This window comes from Rhipicephalus microplus, unplaced genomic scaffold, assembly GCF_043290135.1.
Source record: "Rhipicephalus microplus isolate Deutch F79 unplaced genomic scaffold, USDA_Rmic scaffold_15, whole genome shotgun sequence".
Classification (NCBI taxonomy): domain Eukaryota; kingdom Metazoa; phylum Arthropoda; class Arachnida; order Ixodida; family Ixodidae; genus Rhipicephalus; species Rhipicephalus microplus.
This window is the reverse complement of record NW_027464588.1, coordinates 21355644-21377407: the sequence shown is the minus strand read 5'-3', so window position 1 is coordinate 21377407 and position 21764 is coordinate 21355644. Positions and strand designations below refer to the sequence as shown.

The window sequence follows — 21764 nt, the reverse complement described above, 5'->3', positions numbered from 1 at the left end:
GTCGACAGTATCTTGCTCGATGTACCTCTGTGGTACATCTGAAGCAGCAGCCAGTCATCGACAGAAGACGCTTTTTTTAGAGTCAGGAAGCGATGCGTCACCGTCCAGCGTTGAGTGTGATTTTAGCAGAAAAGGCAAGCCTCCTACTTCGTAACGGCACTGTTAGAGAGGACTGCAGGTGATGCTGTCGGTTGATTCTCGTGGCTGCCGGAATTCTTCTGATCCCTGGTAGAAGTAACTCGTAGCTGGTAGCTGGTGAGCTCTCTGCACTCGACCTCGATGCGTAGGTACTTGAGCAACTGTCGAAGTTCTTCTTCTGAGCTCGGCGGGTTAGCATTTCACGCTTCAAGTCGTCGTCGTCAGTGATATTCCACCATTGTGTCCTGTGGAATTGCTTTCATTAGCACCTCACACAACATGGCAGAGCAGCAGGATTCCGAGACGCTGAGGCCCTTCAGCACTCTTATGTTGACTTGAACGAAGTCGTATAAAGGCTTCTCAGGGCACTAACATTCACCGACGTAGTGACGGGACGTAGAGTGTGAAGATTTTTGAGATGCCTCTGCTCAATCATGCGCACGTCTCCGAACCACACCTTTATAGAAACGGCGCCCTCATAACTGTTGTCGCTTGTGAGTATGCCTAAAATAGCCTTTTCCGCAAGGCCGTCGAGAAGAGATCGTAGGTAGTGAAACCAATCGACGTTATTAAGACGCGGGTTCTCGTGTACGGAGTGCCGAAAGAGGTCCCAAAATGGTAGCCATTTCGTGGGGGACACGTCGAATCTCGTCAGGTCTAGATTAGGAAGCCTTGCTCCTGTGCCGGCAGAAATATCTGACGGGGCTGCTTGACGCGGCAGAGAAGGGTCGCTTGGCAACACACTGTTGGATCTGGCTGGCCATAATGTTCGGACAGCCAGCTCCTGAGTGCGATGTTTAAGGAGGCCAACGCTCTCTGCAGTTCGGTCCTCGTACTCTAGCATCGACTCCATGTCCCTTAGCACCTCGTCCTCAGTCATGTGGGCATGCAGTGCTTCGATAGCCTTGGCGAGCTCATCGGTGCATTTCTCCAGGCGCTGAAGAATACTGCGAAGCCCAACCAAGTTGAATTCATCGGAGGCTAAAAGCTCATCAACGGCATTGATGATCTTGGTGCTGTATCGCCATCTAGCTGCTCTCGTGTTACGCAGGTGTTCCATGGTTCTCCTTGACACCGGGTCGGGTTTCGGCTATCTATCTATCTATCTATCTATCTATCTATCTATCTATCTATCTATCTATCTATCTATCTATCTATCTATCTATCTATCTATCTATCTATCTATCTATCTATCTATCTATCTATCTATCTATCTATCTATCTATCTATCTATCTATCTATCTATCTATCTATCTATCTAGACGCTTACGTTTGGGTGCTCTCGTGGTCACCCACTTGGCGTGAACCAAAATTAGCATGGGAGAGTAAGATGGTTTGCCGAATATCACGCACTAGGCAAGACATGAATAATGTCACAACCTCGTCGCGTATGTCGTTTAACACTTCGCACCAGACAGTGGCACATACCCATAGGCGGGTTTGTGCAGCTGTATGCGGGTATGTGCCACAGGTAATTCACACTTAGTATCTAGCCAGGAACGATGAGAACACACATGGGTAATTTGAAGGCGTGAGCATTAAGAAATAGCCGACATCAGTAGAGTCAACCCGACGAATGCAAAGAACAAATGTCAGGGTCTCAGCTGGAATTGAACCCAAGCATTCTGCGTGGCAATGATGCATTTTACCACAGAGCTATGCCAGGTCTCGGAGCTACTTTTTGAACAGACAGTAATCTTCGTGAAGGGTCAATGGTGGTTGCAGTGCTGCCCACCTAGTTTTGTGTTAACATTACATATGTGTTCCTTTGATACAGCCGTCACGTCGGGTTAACGTCACTTGTGGTTAGTTGCCATGTGCTGAAGTTGATTCATGCAGCAGTGCCGAGGGCCACCATGCTCGCGAGCATCAGCGCTTCGTATCAGCTTCTGGTGTTGCTAATGCGTATCTTCCAGTTGGCATCGTTGCTCAAGTGCAAAAAACTGGTTGTATAAACATCTGCTACTCTTCAACGTATATCTGTGCGTGCAACATTTGTACATATATTTGCGTCATTTCATGCTGCGCCACTCAATAAAAAAAGTACAACAGTTTCCTTCCCTCCGCACGCCTCGCACAAGGTCGATTCACAGGTACGTGGGAAATTCTGAATTTTTTTAACAGTGCACTCATACAAAAAAACACAAACGGCGATTGAAAAAGGGAAGTTTTTTGTACACTTAACTCGTACGCACGCAAACTAAACTTAGAAAATTAGTGAAGACCGTGTACACATCTTACAAATTAGCCCCAATATATAATTATTAATTGATCACTGCCTATCCAAATGTTACAAGTCAAAGAAAAATAAAATAAATAAAGTTAATTACATTTTACAAAGTACCACGTATGCTTGTGTACTAGAGTGGGAGCATCACTACTACGGAACTGGAAACTTCTGCTGTCCCTCTCTTACTCTGAAGAAACGTGTGTGCCATCGTCGAAGGAAAGCCTCTTCGCGGTGCGCTTTCAGCGGCTGGTCTAGGTAATTCCACACAATGAGCCTTATATTCTGGATTAAGGGATAGGCGCCTGTATGAGGCTTGTACCGTTCTCCCACTAAACAGCGTCGCCGCCACAGTATGTACAAGGTCACTGCAAAGACCAGTCTTGCAAACAGCCCACGTTCTGTACCCATGCGCACTGTGCGAAAGCCAAAGAGGCGTTGTACCATGTGCCAGACGCCTTTCGCCACCGAGCACTGAAACAGCGCATGTTGTGGTTAGGAAAAAGTGGGTAACGATTCAGAGTACTAGGTACTCCACTATGGGAGATCACTAAGCCGTCCCGTGGGCCTCACACTTCATGAGGCCATATCACGACGTGTGGGGGGTTAGAAAAAAGTGAGTAATGATTTAGAGTACAGGGTACTCTACTAAGGGAGAGCTTAAAACCGTCCCTAGTAATGTCGAACTGTTGACCGATACAACTGCTTTATCTGCGTGTTTAGGAAAAGTTGCTAACGATTTAGAGTACCTGGTACTCTACTATGGGAGAGCATAAATCTGTCCCGTCCACGGTAACGATCCCCCTTAAGCTAAATATGTCTTTAGAAAAAAAATGTTGAAGACTTAGAGTACGAAGTACTCTATTATGGGAGAGCATAAAGCCATAACTGGCGACATAATATGTCTTAAGGAAGCATTGTTCATCTGTTTAATCTTCAGAAGTAGCGTTTTTCTTGCACAACCAACGAGTTCAACGTGGTATTTTAGACTCAGAAAGTGCTCAAAGTTCGTCCTTGCGTTGCCAGTTTTCTTTAGTGAGCCCCAAAATAAAGGGAAATTTTATTGGAGATTACGTTATCGATACTAGTCTCTGCGGATTATTTCTTCAGAAACAACCACCTTTAACATAACACTATAATTAACATAGCCATGAGACTAACAAATCAAAGTCACTTGATGTCTAAATGGGCGTAAATAGAAAACAACTTGATTCTGAGATCTTTGGAGGGCAAAAGCAGGCTTCACTACTGCTGGCAAAGCATTGCCGGGGCTTCCACTCAAGCAATTTTTTTAATTGCGAAGCATTTCTTAGCGAACTTCGGTGACTTTGAGCGTATCTATCTATCTATCTATCTATCTATCTATCTATCTATCTATCTATCTATCTATCTATCTATCTATCTATCTATCTATCTATCTATCTATCTATCTATCTATCTATCTATCTATCTATCTATCTATCTATCTATCTATCTATCTATCTATCTATCTATCTATCTATCTATCTAGCCACCTACGACTTTTAGCCCTCCTGGCCATTTTGATAATGGTATCAATACCAAACTTGGTGTGGTATAACATGACTGTATGAAGAACATATCTGACTAGTCACAACATGAAAACCATGACATGAATGTCATGAATATCACGATTTACATTTTATGGTCCTGCAGCTCTTGCGGTGGCTTCTTTCACATGGTATGTTACAAAATTCGTATGGTATGACATGATTACATGGCGAACACAAGCGACAGGCCCTAAAAAGAAAATTATGACATGCGTGTCATGTGACATGATTACATGCCACGCTCACGATGCGCTGGCGGCAGTTTCGCTGGCTTCACTTATACCAAACTTGGTATTGCGGTGCGTGAATGAATGACAAAGGTATGTGACTGGTGCAAATATGATAATCATAAGATGCGTGCCATGGAAACATGACTACATGCCACGCTCATGATGCGCTCACGGCCGTTTCACTAGCTTCACATGTACCAAACTCAGTATTACGTGAAGCCGATGGCTGACGAGGGTGTGACTAGTGCAAACATAATTATCATGAGATGCGTGTCATGTAAGAACATGACTACATGCCTCAGTCAAGGCACTAATACATTTCGACATGTCGCGGTGCGTGTGCTGGCCGGCGTTCATTTCGAAGCGTCACGCCGGCGTTGCCACGCCAGGTGCCGGTACTGCCATATACTTGCAGGCACGCGCCGCGCTGCTGTGACGCATGCGCGTTTCAGCGCGTCCGGTGTCCCTTTGTCACGAAAAGAGGGAGGCGCAGTGTTGTCTGGGCAAGCCATCGGCATAGAGCAATATTACTGTATGGCATAGGCGCAAAATGCTGGATGTCGCATATCGCGCCGTTTGACGTCGGGCCGCACCGACCGTCGCTGGTCGCGCCTGGCGCCAGACTACAGAGCGCTCGCGTTTTGCTAACGTAGCGTGCGTCAACGCTAAATTAGAGTATATTGGGCTCTTCATGATGTGCTCCAGGCCGTTTTGTTTGCTCCACATATACCAAATTTGGTGTCACGCGAAGTCAATGGATGACGAAATATATGACTGGTGCAAACATGATAACCCTGACACGCATGTCATGTAAGAGCATTAGAAGACACCAAGCTCATTGCGTGCTCGCGGTCATTTCGCTAGCTCCTCAAATACTAAATTTGGTATCCCAGGACGTGAATATATGACGAATGTAAACCACACATCAAAACATGGTAATCATGACACGGAATTAAGTCATGTACGGCATCATTTACCACCACCTTGTAACTTTGTGCTGATTTTAAAGTGACATCAACCTTTCTCATTAATGCTTCGCATATCAGCGATGCCCACTGTTTGTGGAATCTGTCAATTTTTTAAACTTCCTTGATCGTTTCTCAAAGTGATGATGATGATGTCTGCACTATGGCTCTGCCCAATCAGGGCGATTGGCCAAGATTTGAAGATATGACATTTAAGGCCTTTCAAATTATACGTAATCCTAACAGAAGGAGGATAAAGCACACGTAAATACAGAAAAGTGACTCTCAGCTGAAAATACAGAAAAGTGACTCTCAGTAGTTCGCAGCAACTTCATTCTTTGTAGAACGCAATGTCCCACAAAGGAGCTCTTTGCCCACTTTTCCACCGAAAGCTTTTTGCTAGAAAACGCGGAAAAAGTTTTTGGCACGGAACGTTTCACACTTGATATTGCTCCCTAAATTTCAAACAGACTGTCTCCTTAGCACGCTGTACGTTGGTGTAGTTCGAATATTTATTTAGTATCAGTACGTTCGACCAGCACGTGACTCCCATAAGCTCAGAAGAAGAAGGAGAAAGAGAAGTTACAGCGATCAGAATTGGAAACAATAGAACACTATTTTTTGTCATGTCGCCGATACCAATTGCTCAGGAAAACACTCTTAGTCCTCCCATTCGCTAGCCTGAGGCTGAATTTCACTATAGAAAACATACTTTCCTTCGGTGCTTACGATCTGGGCTTCAGCCACGAGAACGTTTTCTATGCAGTTTGCAAGTACCTAAACAAAAGTCAAAGAATTAAGCTTTTGATAGCGTGATTATTATTTGTGCAAAAAATTCCAACATACACAAGAGCATTGTTTAACCATGCTGATTCCTATTCAATGTAATGAATAATTGTCTTATCTGAACGAGTGACAAACAACTATTGCACTCCTTTCATTCTGCCTAGGGTGTTTTTTTCTTTTTTCTTTCTTTTTTCTGCTGGGTGGTTTCGATATCGAAAAAAAATCTTACTGAATTAAGGGGGACCGCCAGGGGGCTAGTGCGGACGCACTAGTCGGCGAACACTAAAGTTGCCGAACACTAAACACTGCCGAACACTAAAGTTGGTGGGATGAGGAAGTTAAGAGAGCCATAGCAAAACGTCAGGAAGCCTCTAGGGAACACAGACATGCTAAGCAGCGGGGTGAACCGACAGATGATGTTGAAAGAAAATGGGCAACCTTTCTAAGCTGTAGAAGGGATGCATCCCTTCTGATCAATGAAAAGATTAGAAGGAAGGGAGCTCAGTGGCTGGCAGAAGTACATAAAAAAGATAGAAAGGCAGCTGCGAAATTTTGGAACCATCTAAACTCCCTAAGAAATGAGACGAGCCTAGAGCAGAGTTTTATAACTACAGCCCAAGGTGCTCGGCTAGAAGGGGACGAAGCTATTGAATATATAAGAACAAGGGTGACAGAAAAATTTCAACAAAAAAGTACTTTATGCACCACAATAGACAAGGACGAATCAAGTGGTGCAATGGCTCCATTTTCACAACAAGAGTGGGAAAGGGCTGAGAAAAGGGTTTCTAGTAGTACATCAACAGGCCCAGATGGCATTCCAATTAGGCTGATAAAGACATTAGGTCCGAAGTCTAAGCAGGCTTTGAGAGAGGCAGTGAGCACAATAATAATCGATAGTGAAGTTCTCGATGGATGGAAACTTAGCAGGATGAGCATGATATATAAAGGAAAGGGGAACAAAGCTGACATAAACAGCTACCGTCCTATAACAGTGACATCAGTGGTGTACAGGCTGGCGATGCAGAATATAAAGGAAAGACTGCAGGCGTGGATAGAGGATGAGGGGGTGCTGGGGGAACTGCAGAATGGGTTTCGGAAACACAGGAGGTTGGAAGACAATCTTTTCTCACTGAAGTAGTGCATCAAAATAGCAGAAAAGGAACACAGGCCCCTGTGGCTAGCATTTTTGGATATCAAGGGAGCGTACGATAGCGTGGTTCAAGAGGAATTGTGGGGAATACTGGACACACTAGGCGTGGAACATGTAGTCACTAACCTTTTAAAGGGTATCTATTAAGGTAACAAGGTAGTTATAAAGTGGGAAAAACAGGTATCCAAGCCTGCAGAGGTAAAACGGGGGCTTAGGCAGGGGTTCCCCCTGTCACCCTTATTATTCATGATGTACCTACAAAGATTAGAGGCAAAATTAGAGGGAAGTGGACTGGGATTGAACCTCTCTTTAGTCAAACAAAGAAAACTTATTGATCAGGCACTACCAGCATTAATGTACGCAGATGATATAGTGCTAATGGCAAACAACAAGGAAGATTTGCAGAGATTGATAGACATCTGCGGTAATGAGGGAGATAGGTTAGATTTTAGATTCAGTAAGAAAAAATCAGCAGTCATGATTTTCATTGACAACGAAGGTAGTGAGCTTAGAATACAGGAGGTCACGCTAGAGATAACAGATAAATACAAATATCTGGGCGTATGGATAAGCAATGGGACCGAGTATCTGAGGGAACACGAAATATACGTGACGACTAAAGGTAACAGGAATGCAGCTGTCATGAAAAATAGGGCACTGTGGAATTGCAATAGGTATGATGTTGTGAGAGGAATATGGAAAGGGGTCATGGTTCCTGGGCTGACGTTCGGCAATGCGGTCTTGTGCATGAGATCCGAAGTTCAAGCAAGATTAGAAATTAAGCAACGTGGAATAGGTAGGCTTGCTTTAGGAGCTCACGGGAATACACCAAATCAGGGAGTACAAGGTGATATGGGATGGACATCATTTGAGGGCAGGAAAGCTAGCAGCAAGATGAAATTTGAGAAGCGATTGAGAGAAATGGGGGAAGAGCGTTGGGCTAGGAAGGTTTTCAGCTACTTGTACATGAAGAATGTCGATACAAAATGGAGGAAGCGAACCAGGAAGTTGACTGGTAAATACCTAGAAAACAGCAGGTGGCCAAACCAAAAAGAACTATCGGTTAAGAAGAGAGTGAAGGAAACGGAGACTGACATGTGGAGAATGATCATGATCAAGAAGCCCGCACTAGAGATCTATCGAACTTTTAAGCAGGAAATTGCCAAGGAAAGGATCTATGATAATACTCGGGGTAGTTCTCTACTGTTTGAGGCCAGGACGGGAGTACTGCGAACCAAGACATATCGGGCCAAATACGAAGGGGTAGACACAGTATGCAGTGCGTGTGGAGAGGAAGAAAAAACTGCCGAACACTTGATAATGTTCTGTAATGGGCTTCACCCTATAGTTCAGGATGATGGCGCAGAGTTTTTCAAAGCACTGGGGTTTAGGGACCGGGAGGGCAAAATAGACTTTAAGCGGGTAGACTTAACTAGAAGGAGGTTATCTGATTGGTGGCTAAAGTAAAGGCACGAGGGAAAATTAAACTCTTCACTGCAAAGTACGAATCCTCAAACTCACTTTTAAGGAAAGAAAAATAACTATAGTTTTTAGTTCATTAGGTATTACGGCTTGGTGGCGCTAGCCACCGCCCGATCTAAAGGGTACAGCCATATCCATCCATCCATTCATCCATCCATCCATCCATCCATCCATCCAGCGCTGATTTCGGCTCCTGCTTTTTTCAATGTTTTGTTTGGTTTCTTTCGTCGAAACCGAGTACATTATGTGTTAAACGACGCAGTGCGTTGCGAGGACTTGACCAACACCGGCCTTTCTATGGTGGGTGACTTTTTCCGCTTTATGAGTGTGTGCAGCTCCGACCACGTCACGGCACAGCTAACCCTGACGCGGTAAGCCTAACCTCGGCGAGGCAGCGCAGGCAGGCCTAGGCCTAACCCTGCGACCGCGGGCGCCTTAGCCCAAGATGGAGATCGTGGAGGGAGAAGAAATCTCCCAGGAAGAAGCAAGCAGCCCCGGCTGGATGACGGCATATGGCCGCAAGAACAGCATGGGAATGAGAACGGCGACTACTACCCGTGAACGCACCCCAACGCGTGGCGGACGAAAGGGCGGTGGCCGCACCACCGCCCCACGGAACGCGTACCAACGCATCGTCGCCACCTCGAGGCTCCCTCAACTTCCGAGGGACACGTATCGCATCATCGTAAGACCGAGGGACGGTCAGAATGTCACCAAGGTCAGTCAAATACGTTTTGAGCAAGCCTTGGCCATGGCGGCGGCCCTGGCTTCAGCCGAAATTGAAGAGGACACCATTTGTCCCAATGGCACTCAAAACATTTATGTGGTGTGTACTCCTCATGAGAAGAATGCGTGCGCGTACGTAAAGGCGCAGCAAGTCCGATTGGGCGATTGCACGTACCGGGTCTCTGTGTACCCGGCTCCCCCCGATGATACGTGCAAAGGTGTCATAAGGGGTGTCGACGTGAATATCAGTGAGGCTCAGCTCCGAGCACGAATTGTGAACCACCGCAACGCAGGAGCCATCGAGGTCAAAAGAATTAAGAACACCACAGCTGTGGTAGTATTGTTCAAGGGTATGAAGGTGCCAAGTTATGTGTCCTGTGGTGCGAGCATGTTTCGCTGCACACTATACAGGAGACACACGGAGGTCTGCTACGGCTGCGGAGGTTCGGGACACCGTGCTGACGTTTGCCCTAATCCAAACAGCAAGTGGTGCCGCACGTGCGTACAGAAATCACCAACGGAGGATCATCATCATTGCACTCCAAAGTGTTCGCTATGCGGAGGTCCACATCCCACTGCAGACAGAGCATGCAAAGACAGATTTCAAGTCCCCTACATCGTCAGAAGGAGACGACGCCAACGCCACAGGCGCTCCGAGAAGACGCAGATGGTCCTAGGAATGCAGTCCCGTGACTCAGCGTCTCACCTAGCGTCTCCGGCACACCCAGGAGAGGCCACTCCGTCACGCCAGCTGCGCAGCGGCGCAAGAGCCGCTCGCGTTCCAGAGGGCGTTCGGCGTCTAGAAGGAGAATCCAGGAGGAACTCACATGGGCGGATCAAGTCAAGGAGAAGACGACCAAGCTCAAAAAGGCAACGCGGCCGGCATTGCCGGAGCATGATGAAAAGAGTGAGATTGAACAGTTACGTCAGGAGATTGCTAGTCTCAAAGCAGAGCTATGCAAGCAGACAGCCACGCAGGCCATTTCCAGCAGAGTCGAGGGCGCGAACGTGGTGGATAACGCCGTGCATAAAAGCACGCAGGAACCCTAAGTCGAGGTCAACAAGGCCAAGCGTAAGGCTCCACCTCCAAAGGATGAGAGCGACTCGGAGATGCAAGTGGAAAGCTCGCAGAACAAGATGCTAGAAGAGTTACTTAGGATTTCCAAAGAAAACCAGTTAAGCATTAATCAGCTCGCGCTGCGCATGGGAGCACTTGAGAGTAAAGTAGGAGTCATAGAAAATAAAGTAGTCGCACTTGAAAATAAAATGGCTATTAAGACCAGGCCAAAGGTTCGCACACAAGCTGCAGTTAATGATGATGCGGGGGTGACCCCGCAGGGTCAATAAAACTAAAACTAGCAAAATGGCGGGCACTCAAAATAATCTAGTAATTTGGCATTGGAATTGCGCTAGCTTTCAAAGGCGCAAGACCTCACTGCAACAGTACGTTACGGCTCAGGCAGAAAGGCCCCAGGTAATTTTGCTACAGGAAACACTGTGCGACACACCCACCTTCGCTGGTTACAAATCGGTGGCGGCAAGGGGGGAGTCCAAGAGAGGTATAGCTACGCTGGTGAGCAAAAAGCTCGCATATGTTGTACATGACATTCAGCCAGGTCGTGGCAGAATGGAGGCGCTTTTCATTGAGGTTATTCCTAACAGGTGGCTTAAACAAAGCGTGTTCATTCTAAATGTTTACAGCCCACCATCCGATGAGAGACAGTCTTTCCACTCCCTGTTTACAAAGGCCACTACACTCGCTAGGCAGTCACCGTTAGTAATCGCGGGAGACTTCAACGCCCCACATAACGCAGGGGGTACATCGGGCAAACGGCTAAGGGCATAAATCTAGCGCGGGCAGTCGATGACCTAACGCTAACAGTCATCACCTATCCACGGTTTCCCACGAGACTGGGCACGTCGGTGGCTAGAGACACAACCCCTGATCTCGCGTTTATCAAAAATTTACAGCAAGCAACCTGGGATATCAAGCAAGAAAACCTGGGTAGCGATCACTTCATCATTAGTGTTAACATTCAGGTCAGAGCCCCCCAGGCCAGGGAATTTAAAGTGACGGACTGGGATGCTTTCCGAAAGCTCAGAAACGAGGACACGGGCGAATATGACAGCTTCAGCGAACTCATTCAGACACTCAGAGCAGACGTTGAAAAGGCCACAAAAACTATTCAAACCGAGCTCGATGTTCCCAGGATGGATCCGCACCTCGCACATCTCTTGGAAGCCAAAGCCTCCATTTTGAGGCGATGGAAAACACAGAGGCCTAACCGACGGTTACGAAAGAGGGTTACGGAACTTAATAGGGAGATCGAGCAGTACTGCACCGAGTTAGCTCGGCTACAATGGGATGAGATCTGTTCAGCAGTCGACGACCCATGCGTACAGGGGGGAAATGGAATCTTCTTAAACACAAGCTAGACGGCACGCAGACCAAAGGTAATCATAGACAGGCACTGTGCCGCCTGATTCACTAGCACAGACAAGGGGGTCGAACGGAAGAAACGCTCTTAGACGAGGTAGCGAATAGATATCTCCCACTAGGCGCAGGACGCTCAGAAGAGTATCCTGAAATAGAATGTGACACGGTAAAAGAGCTCGATGACCCCTTCACGGAGTCTGAAATTAGGGCCATCCTTCACAACTTGAATAGCAGGTCAGCCTCAGGACAAGACGGCATCTCAAACAGACTGTTAAGGAACCTGGATGATAGATCAATTGAGATGCTAACGAAAGAGGTCAACAAGACTTGGGAGAGTGGAAGCGTGCCGGCAGAGTCGAAAGCGGCCTCGATTGTGCTTATTCCGAAACCGGGTAAGCCCTTAAATCTTGACAACCTAAGGCCGATATCGCTAACCTCCTGTGTAGGCAAGGTAGCGGAACATGCGATCCTCAATAGGATCTCGAACTACACAGAACGCAAGAGCGCAAGGAACTATTCCCACACAACATGATCGGCTTCAGGCCTGGCCTTTCCACACAAGATATAATGCTACTTCTTAAGAAGCACATTTTCGATAACAACACTAGGGATGTTAGGGGGATCTTAGCCCTTGACCTGACCAAGGCCTTTGACACCGTATCTCATCGCTTTGTCTTGCAGGCCACGGCCAGCCTAGGTCTGGGAGCAAAGTTTCAGGCCTTTGTTAGGTCATTCCTGATGAATAGAATGGCTACCATAAGGATCGCTCAACACAAGTCAGACGAGTTCGCCTTAGGAGCCAGAGGCACTCCCCAAGGGTCGGTCATCTCCCCCTTGTTATTCAATATATAGTCATGAAGGGCTTATCGGAGAGGCTCAGATCCCTGCCCAATATAGGCCACTCACTTTACGCGGACGATATCAGGATCTGGTGCCCGGGAGGATCACTTGCAGAAGTAGAAAACGCGCTGCAATCAGCCCTAGACGAAACGGAGTCCTACCTAGAAGGCACAGGCCTCCAACTCTCTCCAAACATATCAGAACTGTTACTGTACAGGCCGGCCAGGCAAGGCGTTAGGAGACTTCCACACCTCGACCAAATTCCCAGCTCCCTTTTTGCAAGAAATGGACAGCGCATTCCACGAGTAGATTCAATCAGAATCCTAGGACTACTGATTGACGCGAGAGGGTGTAACGCCAAAACTCTGACGCACATCACGGCCAAAACTGAAAGCATGCTGAGACTTGTTGCTACAGTATCAGGACGCAGAAAGGGACTAAGTGAAGCCAACCTACTTCGGATCCATCATTCCTTCCTAATGAGCCACATTAATTATGTAGCAACGGCGCTTACCCGGACTAGAACGGAAAAAAATAAGCTAGACACTCTCATCCGTAAGAGCATCAAAAATGTGCTAGGGTTACCAGTAACCACATGCTCTGACAAATTAAGACAACTCGGTATGCACAACGAGATTGATGAAGTGATCGAAGCGCAGGTCACCGCCCAGGTGGTCAGGCTCTCGTCAACCAGGGCAGGAAGACGCATTCTGGACGAGGCTTGCATGGCTCCCAGAATGCTTGCTGAACGGGAAATTACCTTATCCCAGGAGATCCGGGAAACCTTTGTGGTCAGCCCATTCCCTCGGAATATGCACCCGCAATACAATGTAGGGAGGTGAAAAGCCCGAGCACGGGCGATATTACAGAACGCCACCGAGAATCGAGAATCGACTGTCTTTGTCGACGCGGCTCAGTACGGCAAGTCTAGCACATTCGCGCTGGCAGTCATTGACGGCAACGGGGAATTACGCTTCTCAGCCTCGGTCAGGTTAGCTACGAGCGCAGTTGCAGAACAGGTCGCCATAGCCCTGGCCATGACCGACCGCTCACACACCACCATGTTAACACTCACGAGCGGCCACCAAAGCTTTTGAGTCGGGTAACATAGCGCGGGACGCTGCCTCCATTCTAGAAAAAAGAACAGACCCTGGCACACTTAATCTCTTGGTTTCCCGCCCATATGAGTGCGAACGTTCATCAGCACGTACCTAACCTCAACGAGCTTGCCCATGACCGTGCGCGAGATCTAACGCGCCGCGACGGCATGGAGGCCTTATGGGGTCAGGATGAAATCCAGCATAACGATCCACTCCTTACGATTAATGAAATCACATCTAACTATCGGCTAAGTAGAAGAGTCTATCCTCTTCCTCACCCAAAGTTAGATAGGTCTCAGTCAATTACACTTAGAATACTCCAGACGGGCTCGTTCCCCTCGTGGGGCCTTCTTAGTAGTATCTCCACAGACGTTGACTCAAGTTGTCCGGAATGTAATAACATTTATTGTTCCTTAGCGCACATGCTTTGGCAATGCCCCGCGTTACCTAATGGCCCTCTATTCAGCGAAGCCGACTGGGACGAAGCACTCCGGAACCCATCGCTTCAAGCACAAATCCAGGCAATCCAGAGGGCCCAAGAAAGGGCGGAACATCACGGTGTCCCAGCCCCTACTTGGACGCGGCCAGCGGCTTCCGCGGGTCCCCGATAGGGGTTCCCGCGAAAGCTCCTCAGGATCAAATAAAGTTCATTGTCTTTCTGTCTGTCTGTCTGTCTTACTGAATTAAGTCATCGATTCTTGGCCGATCCCCCTGAGTGGGTACGAGCCACGGCTGTGGAATCATCATCATCATCATACAGCGATCAGTCTGTTGTCCTGGTTATCCGTAAGCTAGAGTAAAACGACGCCCTTGTGTGAAGACTTTAAGCGGGAAGACTTCAGGATAGACTTATCGGTATGCTTTGTTAAGATCAACTTTGATGCTGTGGACTTTGTATGTGCTGCGCTTTACACTGTGCTTAAGTACTATGATATGTGGTGCACTCCTTAATGCTTCGCGTTAGCGACGGCTAATAGTGGACAGGGATGGTTGCAGCACTTAGTATATTTCTGCGAAAATTCTGACACACAATCTTCCGTAGGTATGAAATGCACTAGGCCAGGAAATTCTGAATGCAAGAGTGACTCGCAAGTAAGACCTAGGTACATTTAGGTCGAGCAGATGAAACTGCTAAACTGTGCAGAAGTTCTGTTGTTTCCTCCGCGCTGCTAGGGTGCGCCTCGCAACCATGTTTGCCCATGCACCCATTGGCTAAAGTGGAAAGGTGTGTTTCGTGTGCGTTTGTGGGATGGTCTGCTGAGTTGTGTACATGGTGGTCGCTGCATTCTCAAGGGCAAACTAAGAAGCAGGACATGGTTACAGGAGTGAGTGAGTAAAAACTTTATTGAACATGCCCGGCGTCATTGAGCGGGGTGGGCCTACAAGCACCCCTGCCTAGGTGACGGCCTCGAGTCCTTGGACCCGGGCGGCATCCTGGGCTTTCCGGACGGCCCACAGTTGATCGGCAAGGTCATGGCTGAGCAGAGCCGCCTCCCATCGCGCCTCACGGTTCGAGACTGCCATGTCTACCGGGTTCGTAGGGGACTGCTGCGCGTTACCGGTACACTTCCACAGCATGTGCTGCAGCGTCGCTCTGGCTCCGCACGCTTTACACGCGTTGGACGTATAAATGCCTGGGTAGCAGAGGCGAAGGATCACCGGATTCGGGTACGTGTGTGTCTGTAGTTGTCTCCAGGCAACCTGCTGTTTCTTGTTTAGTTTGGCGTGGGGTGGTGGATATTTGCATCTGTTCAGTCTGTAGTGTTGCGTGATGTCTCTGAAAGTGGTAATGTGATCCCCCCACGTCCATTCCCGCATCGCTGTCGAAGTGTGCGAGACATCGGGACTGTCGGCAGGCGTCGCAGCTCGGCGTGTGTGTCCTCGAGCCGCGGCGTGGGCAGTCGCGTTGCCCGCAAGTGGAGGGTCCGTGTGGGCGGGGGTCCATACGAGGAAACTGTCGTTTTGGCGGCAGATGTTGCGTTCGTGAATTTGGAGAATGCGGGCCGCTTCGCGGGAGATCCGGCCGCTGGCGTAGTTGCGTATCGCCGCCTGCGAGTCGCCTATTATCACCTCGGCGTCCGTGGTGGCTATCGCGAGGGCTATGGCAGCTTCTTCGGCTGCCTCCGTCTCTTCCGTGCCTATCGTCGCACTCGTGACGCAAGTTCCTACATGATCCGTGATCGCGACCGCGAAGCCGCGGTGGCAGTCGTAACGGGCCGCGTCCACGTAAACTGTGTCTTTACTATTGCCGAATTTCTTTTCAAGGTCTTGGGCGCGCCTGTTGCGCCTACCGATGTGATGTGTCGGGTGCATGTTCTTAGGCAACGGCAGAACGACGATGCGCTCGCGAATACGTCTCGGTATCCCGACCTTTTCGCCGCGCTGCGTATGGTAGTTGATACCTAATGTCTCGAAGATGTGTCGACCAGTTCTGGTCTTCGCCAGACGTTCGTACTGGGCGATGTTGTGTGCTTCGATTATCTCATCTAGAGTATTGTGCAACCCCAGCTCGAGAAATTTTTCCGTGCTGGTATTGGCTGGTAATCCGATAGCGCGTTTGCACGCCTTGCGGATGAGACAATCTAGTTTGGTGCGTTCAGTCGCCTGCCACTTGAGGTAGGAGGCGACGTACGATATATGGTTCATAACGAAACCATGTACCAGGCGAATGGTATTGCTTTCCTTCATTCCGCTATGCCGATTTGTTATTCGTTTCAGCAACCGGATTGTTTCATTGACCGCGCCCTCTAGTCTGCGAACGGTTTCGCCGTTGTGGCCATTGGCGGACAGGCGCAAGCCCAGTACCCTAATGTTGTTAACTTGTGGGATGACAGCGCCGTCTGATGTGCGTACATTAATTTCTCTATATGCGCACTCGAATGCGGAATCGGCGTTCTTGGGTTTACGGCCCCTGCGCGAGGGTCTGTAGAGCAGGAGCTCCGATTTAGCGGCGGAACATTCGAGGCCAGTGTCGCGAAGGTAGTCCTGCACCACGTCGACGGCTTCCCGCAGCGTTTGCTCTACGTGGCCGTTATTTCCCTCGGCAACCCAGAGAGTGATATCATCGGCATACAAGCTATGGTGGAGGCCTTCTATCTCAGCGAGTTTTTGTGGTAATCCGACAAGCACGAGGTTAAAGAGCATCGGCGAGATTACGGAGCCCTGCGGCGTGCCCGTACAACCCGTGTATATGTCCTGCGATTCTAGAACGCCGATCGCTAATCGTGCCCGGCGGCCCGTAAGAAAATCCCGTACGTAGTGGTACGTTCTCTCGCCCAGTCCCAACGCTCGTATACTTTCAAGTATCGCAGCATGGCTAACGTTGTCGAACGCCTTTTTGAGGTCGAGCCCGATTATCACTTTGGTGGATCGTGTGGGATTGTCTACGATATCGTGCTTGAGTTGAAGCATAACGTCCTGCGTGGAAAGGTTACGACGGAACCCCAGCATCGTGTGTGGGAGCATGTTTCGGTCCTCGAGGTAGTTGGTAAGGCGAGCGAGAACCACATGTTCCATGACCTTACCAACGCAGGACGTCAGGGATATCGGTCGAAGGTTGTCAATCTGTACTCGTTTGCCCGGTTTTGGGATCATAATTATGCGCGCCGTTTTCCACGAGTTCGGTATAGCGTCCGCATTCCAGCACTCGTTCATGTAAGCCGTCAGTTGTTCTATCGACTCATCGTCCAAATTACATAGCGCTTTGTTGGTTATACCGTCCGGGCCTGGCGCCGACTTTGTGTTGAGCCTGTGCAGCACCGCCCTCACCTCTGCAACGCTGAAGTCCTCGTCTAGCTCCGCGTTACCCTCACCCTCCCAGGCGTATGCCGAATGCGCGAGGGGGCTACGTGACTGAAAGTAACGGCTTCGCACGTCATCTAAAAAGTCCGCGTGGGTGCCCTTGTAATCGTGCAGCAACTTGTTAAACTTATGTGCGTGCGATGTTTTCGTCTCCTCCGGATCCAAGAGGTGCCGGAGGAGATGCCACGTCTTGGCCCGTCCCAGCTGGTTCTCCATCCCATTGCAGATCTCTTCCCATTGCGTTTTGCATACCTGTAACGCGTGCTCTTCCATGTCCCTGCTTAGCCGTGCTATGCGTCTGCGCAGCGTTCGATTGTGGCGTTGACGCTTCCACCTGTCTTGCAGGCTGCGCTTGGCTTCCCACATGTGTAGGAGTTTGCTGTCTACCACTTCGAGCTGTGCTTCTGGCGGAACCTCCCGCGTCACCGTTTCTAAATCCCCCTTGAGCGTCGCAGTCCAGCTATCTATATCCTCAATAGCCGCACTGCCACGATTCTGCTCTTTCCGGACTTTGCGAAACGCGTCCCAATCCACCAGTCGGTGGTTCTTGCCCTTGGTACCTTCCCGATGAACGCGGTGGCGAGGTTCAGCTTCGACCTGGATCTCGATCACTGAGTGATCGCTACCCAGGTCCTCCTGTGTATTGTGCCATCGCGTGCTAGCAACGTTCTTGGTAAATGTGAGGTCGGGTGAGGTGTCTGCACATACGCTGTTGCCCCTGCGCGTAGGCGCGGAAGGGTCTGTGATGAGCTCGAGGCCCTCATTCTGCGCATCGTCCCAAAGGCGCTTACCTTTTGGCGTTTCGTAGCCGTACCCCCACGCCGCGTGGGGCGCGTTGAAGTCGCCTGCGATGAGCAAGGGCCCGTCGGCAGCTGCCTCGCGCGCCTCTCGCAGTAACGTGCTAAAGCGGTGTCTGGCTTTGGGTCTGCTATACATGTGCACGTTCAGCACAAACAGGCCGGGGCCGCGCCCTTTCGTTGGGATGAACTCTATGAGTACATGCGGTATGCTAACGTTCTTAAGTTCGCGTTGCGCCACGGTGAGGTTGCGTCGCACCAGCGTTGCAGCGGCCGGTGGGGCTGCCGCGGTCACAGCTTCGTCTATAGATTTGTACCCCGCCAGCTTGACCGGGTTATTCGTTTCCTGCAATAGTATTACGTCCGGTCGTTGCCGGCTACGTAAGAATTGTTGGAGAAGCGCCCGTTTCCTCCTGTACCCCCTGCAGTTCCACTGCCAGAAAGTGAACGTGTTCCGTGTGTTATGCTGTTGTGGGCGTTGTGATTGTGTGGTTTCGTGTCGAGCAATGGTGACTGTACGTGTTATGGTTTGCCGTCCGGCTGATCCTGCGCCTCTTCGTCAGGTAACGGCCTAAAGTACGGTTTCCCAGTCGTTCGTACTGGGCGACCCACTGCGCCCGGAAGTCGCATTTCGATATTGTCTATGCGCGTTTGCAGCGTCGCGACCATTTTTGTGAGCTGAGATAATGCAATGCTCAACTGTTCGGTTTGTGTGGTTTGCTGAGCGATTGCGTTGTTAAGTTTCGTGGTTTGCTGCGCGTTTTGGGTCATCATCGCGTCTACCTTGTCGTCGAGTCTATAGACTCGTTCGCGGAGTTCCTTCTCGCGTTTCTGCGATTTGACGTCAAATTGTTCCGGGTCAAGTGCCTTACGTTTGGTGGGTGCGGGGTGCGCGTCTTGAGCCTCCGTGACTTCCTCCCCATTCTCGGCTGTACTAGCACCCGCGTCGGCTGCGACGGGTTTAATTGGAGGAGGAGGAGGAAAGGGAACTTTCGGGGCCTCCCCCTTCAACGTGGTAATTTTGTTTCTTAACCTTGCATTTTCCTGCTGTAGTTTTTGGATTATTGATTCGAATTGATCCAATCGTTTCTGCACTAGACTTTCTGGGTCGCTGTTGCGTTTGTAAGCAGAGCTACCGCGTCTGTCTACATCTGGGTTTCTATCAATGGCAGTCTCGGTTCGCGTTAGCGGTGCGCTGGGCGCGCGTCCGGAGGCGACGTCCACCCACCTCAATTTATGGGGGTCAACCTCTCCTCCGCCTTTGGCTGCAGCTGTGTGGTTGGTTCGGGCCGTCGACGTGCTGCGAGGCTTCGCTGAACGGGGTCGGGAGACGCTGCGAGAGCGGGCTCGAGAACGAGTACGGGAGCGAGTGCGGCTCCACGCGCGGGTCTCCCTCGAGGCCCATCGACTGTTGCCGCGACGTCGTCTCGGTGCGTGGCGTCGTCCGTAGCCCTCCTCCCCGTCGTTGACGGTGCTGCTACTGCTGTAGTTGGCCTCAGCCTCCTCGCGCATTCTGCGTTCCCACTGTCGGCGCTTGACTAGGTAGGGTGTCTTGTACTTAGCTTTGCACTTGCGGTCTCCGGCGAGGTGACCCTTTCCGCACAGTTGGCACACCGGCTCACACCGATGATCGTCGGGCGGGTTGCCGTATCCGCACCCACGGCACTTCTTGTCGTTCGGGTTGGGGCACACGTCAGCCCTGTGTCCCAGACGACCACACTCGTAGCACATATCGATATGTTTCTTGTAAAGAGTGCACCTCATCACCATCCCGCCGTAGTTCACGTAATGAGGCCCGTAGTAACCGTCGAAAAGGGTTATCACGTTGGCCGTGTTTCCAATGCGCTTGGCATGCAGGACGTTCGGGTTTCGGTGGTTAACCAGACTTCTCACGACGTCCGCCGGCTTTTCGTCTAGCGATATGCCCCTGATGCGGCCTTTGGACGTGTTCTCCAGAGCCGCTCTGTAGGCACTCGCTTCGAACTCGCGGTCGCCAATTCGCAGCTTGCAAATGCCTCCATATCGTCTAGCGCGATCTTCTGACGGCGTGCTTACCACAATAACGTTTTGTCGCTCATTGAGACAGACGCTGTCCTCTTCGGCTACCTCGCGCCCCACCCCTGCAGCGTTGCGTATGCAGCAGTGGACGCGGTCCTTCTGGTAGTGGGATACGTTGAAGCCATCCCGGGGTCGCACGATGACCTTGTAGTCATCCGTCGGCAGGTTGGGCATTCGGCTCGTCATGGTGATCTTCCGCACGTACTGCGTCGCTTTCTGTATAAACGCCGCCTTCTCGGTAGACGCTGGCGTTGCTTGCTGGTTCTTCGCCGGGTCGGCCTCTCCACCCGCCTTCTTGGTGTTTCGTTTGACCTCGCACCATCCCTGCTCTTTTCCGAACTCCGTCGGCGATATCTCCTGCCCTTCGACTTGCACGAATTCCATTTCGGGCGCCGGCGCAGCGGATCTACTGGCTTGACTGTCGCGCCAGCGTGGCGGTACGGGCAATCTTCGAAAAGTCACCGAAACACGGGCTCACCTACACAAATGGTATCGGGAGAGACCGCAGGACTTTCGCAGTCACTTGGGAATACTCTGAACTGAATGGCTGGAAAGAAATCGCCGGAAACCATAGAAAATCTGCGGAGCCGATGCGACGCGCGTCCGCACACCGTGGCCTGTGCACGGAAAGCTCCTTTCCCTTATCATGGTTACAGGAAAGGAAAAAAAATAAAAGTAAGACTTCTCTTTCTATAAATTTCAGAATGGTCAGGTTTAGATTCACGACAGAGTGACTTTCACAGCTTCTATGCCATACTTTTTTGAAGATTTCGGTTATATGTACTATAAAGGAATCGATACAGAAATCGCCATACGCATCATTGGCGTTCGTCGCTTTATTAACGTTCAACATCATTAACGTTCATTACATGATTAACATTCGTGACTGAGCTGAGGGGCTAGTTATCACTTCGCGGTTTCCACTAATTGACCACTATAGATCTTTTCACTAAAGATTCCCTACGGGCGCCGCCATGAGATCCTCTGGGCTGTTGTTAACATGCGTGACCCCCCAAAAATACAGGGCGGCCGAAGCTGTGAATTCAACTTTTGTACTCCCGTGCAGCAGCCCAGGAAGGAGGAAATCCTCCTCTCTGGTAAAAATGTCTATAAGTTGCTGTTCTCCTTAAAAAAGTAATTCTACTTCTTAGAAGCATGGATTTTATTTTTAATACACTGTTTCAAACAAAGAAAGAACGGGAAAACAAACGATGCAGTTCGACATTCACACCAGCAAAATTGCAACCTACGGAGTGACAGACGACGCGTTAGCCTTTCATGCCACGTAACACGAACGGCAGAGATAACAAACTTGATTTATTTCACAAATAGTCTTGCATATAACCATTTTCAGTATCGGCCTGCTCCATGAATATATATCACCACTATTTTTAAAAAGGATAGTTGAAGATGGTAGCCTTTTCGGGATTCTTCAACGCAAACAATTTGGTCTTTCTGT

General features: G+C 49.6%; 1 protein-coding gene across 1 annotated transcript; it reads right to left on the bottom strand.

Annotated features, from left to right (window-relative positions):
* Window positions 1-463: 463 nt before the first annotated feature.
* Window positions 464-1198, bottom strand: LOC142784617 (uncharacterized). Its single transcript, XM_075883043.1, has one exon. It carries the CDS (start codon window positions 1196-1198, stop codon window positions 464-466), a length of 735 nt encoding a protein of 244 aa, XP_075739158.1.
* Window positions 1199-21764: the final 20566 nt, after the last annotated feature.

Bases quoted from the DNA above. Each gene is read 5' to 3' on its own strand.
- LOC142784617 (XM_075883043.1), bottom strand. From the start codon at position 1,198: ATGGAACACCTGCGTAACACGAGAGCAGCTAGATGGCGATACAGCACC.